The 3,780-nt window shown below is 31.6% G+C and overlaps 1 protein-coding gene across 1 annotated transcript in view; it reads left to right on the forward strand.

Annotated features, from left to right (window-relative positions):
- LOC116853448 (synergin gamma-like) overlaps positions 1 to 2,320 on the forward strand; it is a 5,053-nt gene extending 2,733 nt beyond the window's left edge. The window contains exons 4-6 of the mRNA XM_032834546.1: positions 64 to 205; positions 1,657 to 1,799; positions 1,866 to 2,320. Of these exons, the coding sequence (XP_032690437.1) occupies positions 64 to 205; positions 1,657 to 1,799; positions 1,866 to 2,093 (513 nt within the window). The 3' untranslated portion in view covers positions 2,094 to 2,320. The remainder of the gene's footprint in view (positions 1 to 63; positions 206 to 1,656; positions 1,800 to 1,865) is intronic.
- Positions 2,321 to 3,780: the final 1,460 nt, after the last annotated feature.

The following is a 3,780-nucleotide window of genomic DNA, read 5'->3' on the forward strand; positions in this document are numbered from 1 at the left end:
TATATATATATATATATATATATATATATATACATATATATATTACCAATTACTAAATTGCAGAATATGTATTGGGAATGGAAACAATATATGGAAAGTTGTGTGTTGTTATTACAAATTGCAGCCAATATATTTACTAATATTACATCTGAATTAGTGTTGCACGAAGTTTTAAATTCAGCACAAGGATATAATTTTCTCTGTCGTGAGTATCTAGAGTAATTTTTTTAAATAAAACTTTATTATTTTATTATTATATAAGAGTTATTCATGAAAACAAAGTCTCACAGTGGCGTAGCCAGGGAGGGGTTGAGGGGGCTACAGTCCCCCCCGAAATTAATTTTCTGGGTTACGCTAAGTGTGAGAAAAATTTCTTCGAATGACCTTTCTTTTTGTTCGTCAAGAATAAAAAGTGCAGCCCCCCCTCCCCGAAACTTTTTTCTGGCTACGTCACTGAAGTCTCATATGAAAAAATTTTATTTTACATTTTCAAATTATTTTTTTCATGTAGAATTCCTTTCTCGATTGTACTGCCAGTTACGGAACATATATGTATATGTACATACACGCGCGCACGCACGCACGTACACATACACACACGTGCACACATATATATATTTTTTTTATGTACAGGGTGGGCCATTTTAATTTATCCAACCGAATATTTCGAAAACTAAGACCGGCAGACAAAAATGTTTCAGACAAAAGTTATATGGATCGATGGGAGATAAAAAGGTACTATCAATTTGACCTTGCGCCCCACCAAGGTCAGGTCGAGATCAACTTTTTTAAATGGAAACATACATTTTTTTATTACGGAATTTTATTCTTTGTAAAGAAACAAACAACTTTTGTTTGAAAACATTTTTTATACGACCATTATTTTCTAAGATATTTACGGAAATATCTACAAAATTATTGGTTTCAATAATTTTTTACTCGAATTGTATCAACTTTACCGAAAAATAGTAAGAGATAAAAATTATCTATTTTCTTCACATAGAACTCTGAGAATTTTTCCAAAATTTTTTAATTAACTTTTTAGTATTTCAAGAAAATGCAATACAATACTAAAAAGTTAATTAAAACATTCTTTAAAAAATCTCAGAGCTCTATGAGAAGAAAATAGATAATTTTTATCTCTTGTTATTTTTCGGTAAAGTTAATAGAATTCGAGTAAAAAACTATTGAAACCAATAATTTTATTAATTAAAACATTCTTTAAAAAACCTCAGAGCTCTATGAGAAGAAAATAGACAATTTTTATCTCTTGTTATTTTTCAGTAGAGTTAATAGAATTCGAGTAAAAAACTATTGAAACCAATAATTTTGTAGATATTTCCGTAAATATCTTAGAAAATAAAGTTCGGATAAAAAATGTTTTCAAACGAAAGTTATATGCTTCTTTACATAGAATAAAATTTCGTAATAAAAAATGTATGTTTCTATTTAAAAACGCAAAGTTCATCTCGATCTTGGCAGGACCACGCAAGATCACACCAATGGTACCTTCTTATGTCCCCCATCAATCCATATAGCTTTTGTCTGCCAGTTTTAATTTTCGAAATATTTGGCTGGATAAATTAAAATGGCGCACCCTGTGTGTGTGTATGTGCGTGTGTGTAAAAATATATATATATATATATATTTCTTTAGATTTAGCTGAAGTTGCAGCTGTTTGCAGACGGGTCAACTTTTCATATAAAGAATTAGATATAAACATTATTGGATTTGATGATTTGTTAATGGACATTGATCGAATTTGGGCTGAAATGGAACCTTTTTACACGAATATACCAGTGAGTTTTGCTCGCTTATATTGCGAATATTTTTTGTGTATATATTTAATTTTGTATGTATTTTAGATTGTAACCGAATTACCTGCTTGGCCAACACGTCAGGGAGATTGTATATCTTGCTCCCTGTGTTTAACAGTTATTACAAGTGGTCGAGTTATTTATAACGATAATAATTACCACGTTACATGTGCAAATTTATGGCTTAATTGTGTAAACAATCAATTGCCAGTAATGCGATATTCATTGATTTATCCTCAGTCAAATACGCACATCTGTCCAGGAAGTCACATTTAATACCAATCTATATATTGTAACACTTGTCAAATTTAAATATGCATAAGAATATACATTTTAAATTGAGATCATATCATTAATACTGAAAATAATCTATAGAAATATTTGTAGGAAAACTTGAATAAAATTTTAGTTTATTTAGCAATCTCATATATATGTGCATCAACAATGTAATATAATTTCATCTTTATGATATTAATACATAAAAACATATTGTAATGTTTATATATGTAATATGTGTGTATACAGGGTGTCCCACCACTACTGCATTAAGAGTGGATTCCTAAAGTAATTTGAAGAAAAAAATCCGGTAATTATGAAGGAAAGGGAGAACCTCACCGATTTTGATAAAATTTTGTAGGATAATATACTTTGACATGTAGAAACCGAATCTAAAAGCCAAAATCGTCGCTCTTCACGGTGAAGCGAAATATTAATTGATAAAGTTGATCACTTTTAAGGTTAGGAAAACTGTCAAACTAATGTCAACAGCGAGCCTGAACGCAGTTAGCCCCCCACTTTTCAAATTAAATTATTTTGATAATTGTGCTGAGTTGTGCTACGTTTGTGCTACATTGTGCTCGAATTGTAAACTTGTAATAAGAGTAATTCTAGAAAAAAAATGAAAAAAACGATTTTTTGGCCAGCCCCCGCTTTTCGATTTTCGAATTTTCGATAATTGTATTACGTTGTGCTAAATTGTGCTAAGATTGTGCTAAAATAGTGGATACGAAAAAAAATAAATACAGGAGAAAAATAAAAAAAAACAGTTTTCAGCAAAGCAGAACAAATTTGACGTTTATGTCCTTATTTGTTATTCAAACAGTATATAATTGTATATCTGAGTTGTCCTGGCATACCACCAGTCAGCACAAGTTTCATTTTCGCCAGCACAATGATTTTAAGGGCAATTCACTCTTGATCGCGGTCCTTTGCGCTCGCAACCTACGTTCAAAACTACGGGTTCTAGGAATCGCATCGAGGCAGAATTTCATATCTGAGTTGTGCTACCATAGCACAAGTCAGCACAAGTTTCGTTTTCGCCACAATGATTTTAAGGGTACTTCACTCTTGATCGCGGCCTTCGCGCTCGCAACCTACGTTTGAAACTACGAGTTTTAGGAATCGTATCGAGACGGAATTGCATATCTGAGTTGTGCTAGCATAGCACAAGTCAGCACAAGTTTTGTTTTCGCCAGCACAATGATTTTAAAGGTACTTCACTCTTGATCGCGGCCCTTCGCGCTCGCAACCTACGTTTGAAACTACGGGTTTTAGGAATCGTATCGAGGCAGAATAGCACATCTGAGTTGTGATAGCATAGCACAAGTCAGCACAAGTTTTGTTTTCCCCAGCACTATGATTTAAAGGGCACTTTATTCTTCACTTCCGGCTTTCCGTATTAGCTCGCAACTTATTTGGTCGGAACAGTATTAAGTTTGGTGGGAAATTAAATATCTTTCTTTGTTGTGTATTTGTTATATACACATAAGCCGTTCCACCGTGTCAAGGTGGACTTTATCGGAACGGTTTACTGTTTACTTTTTTTATTTTTGTGTTTTATTTTTTTTTGTTTTTGTCTTTTTTGTTTTTTTTGTTTTTCTTTTTTGTTTTTTTATTATTTTTATTTTTTATTTTGTTTATAATGTTTACTTGTTTATGTTATATTTATGTTATATTTTGCAAC

Source organism: Odontomachus brunneus, unplaced genomic scaffold, assembly GCF_010583005.1.
Source record: "Odontomachus brunneus isolate Ranch 3 - 2012 unplaced genomic scaffold, Obru_v1 Obru_scaffold_323, whole genome shotgun sequence".
NCBI lineage: Eukaryota > Metazoa > Arthropoda > Insecta > Hymenoptera > Formicidae > Odontomachus > Odontomachus brunneus.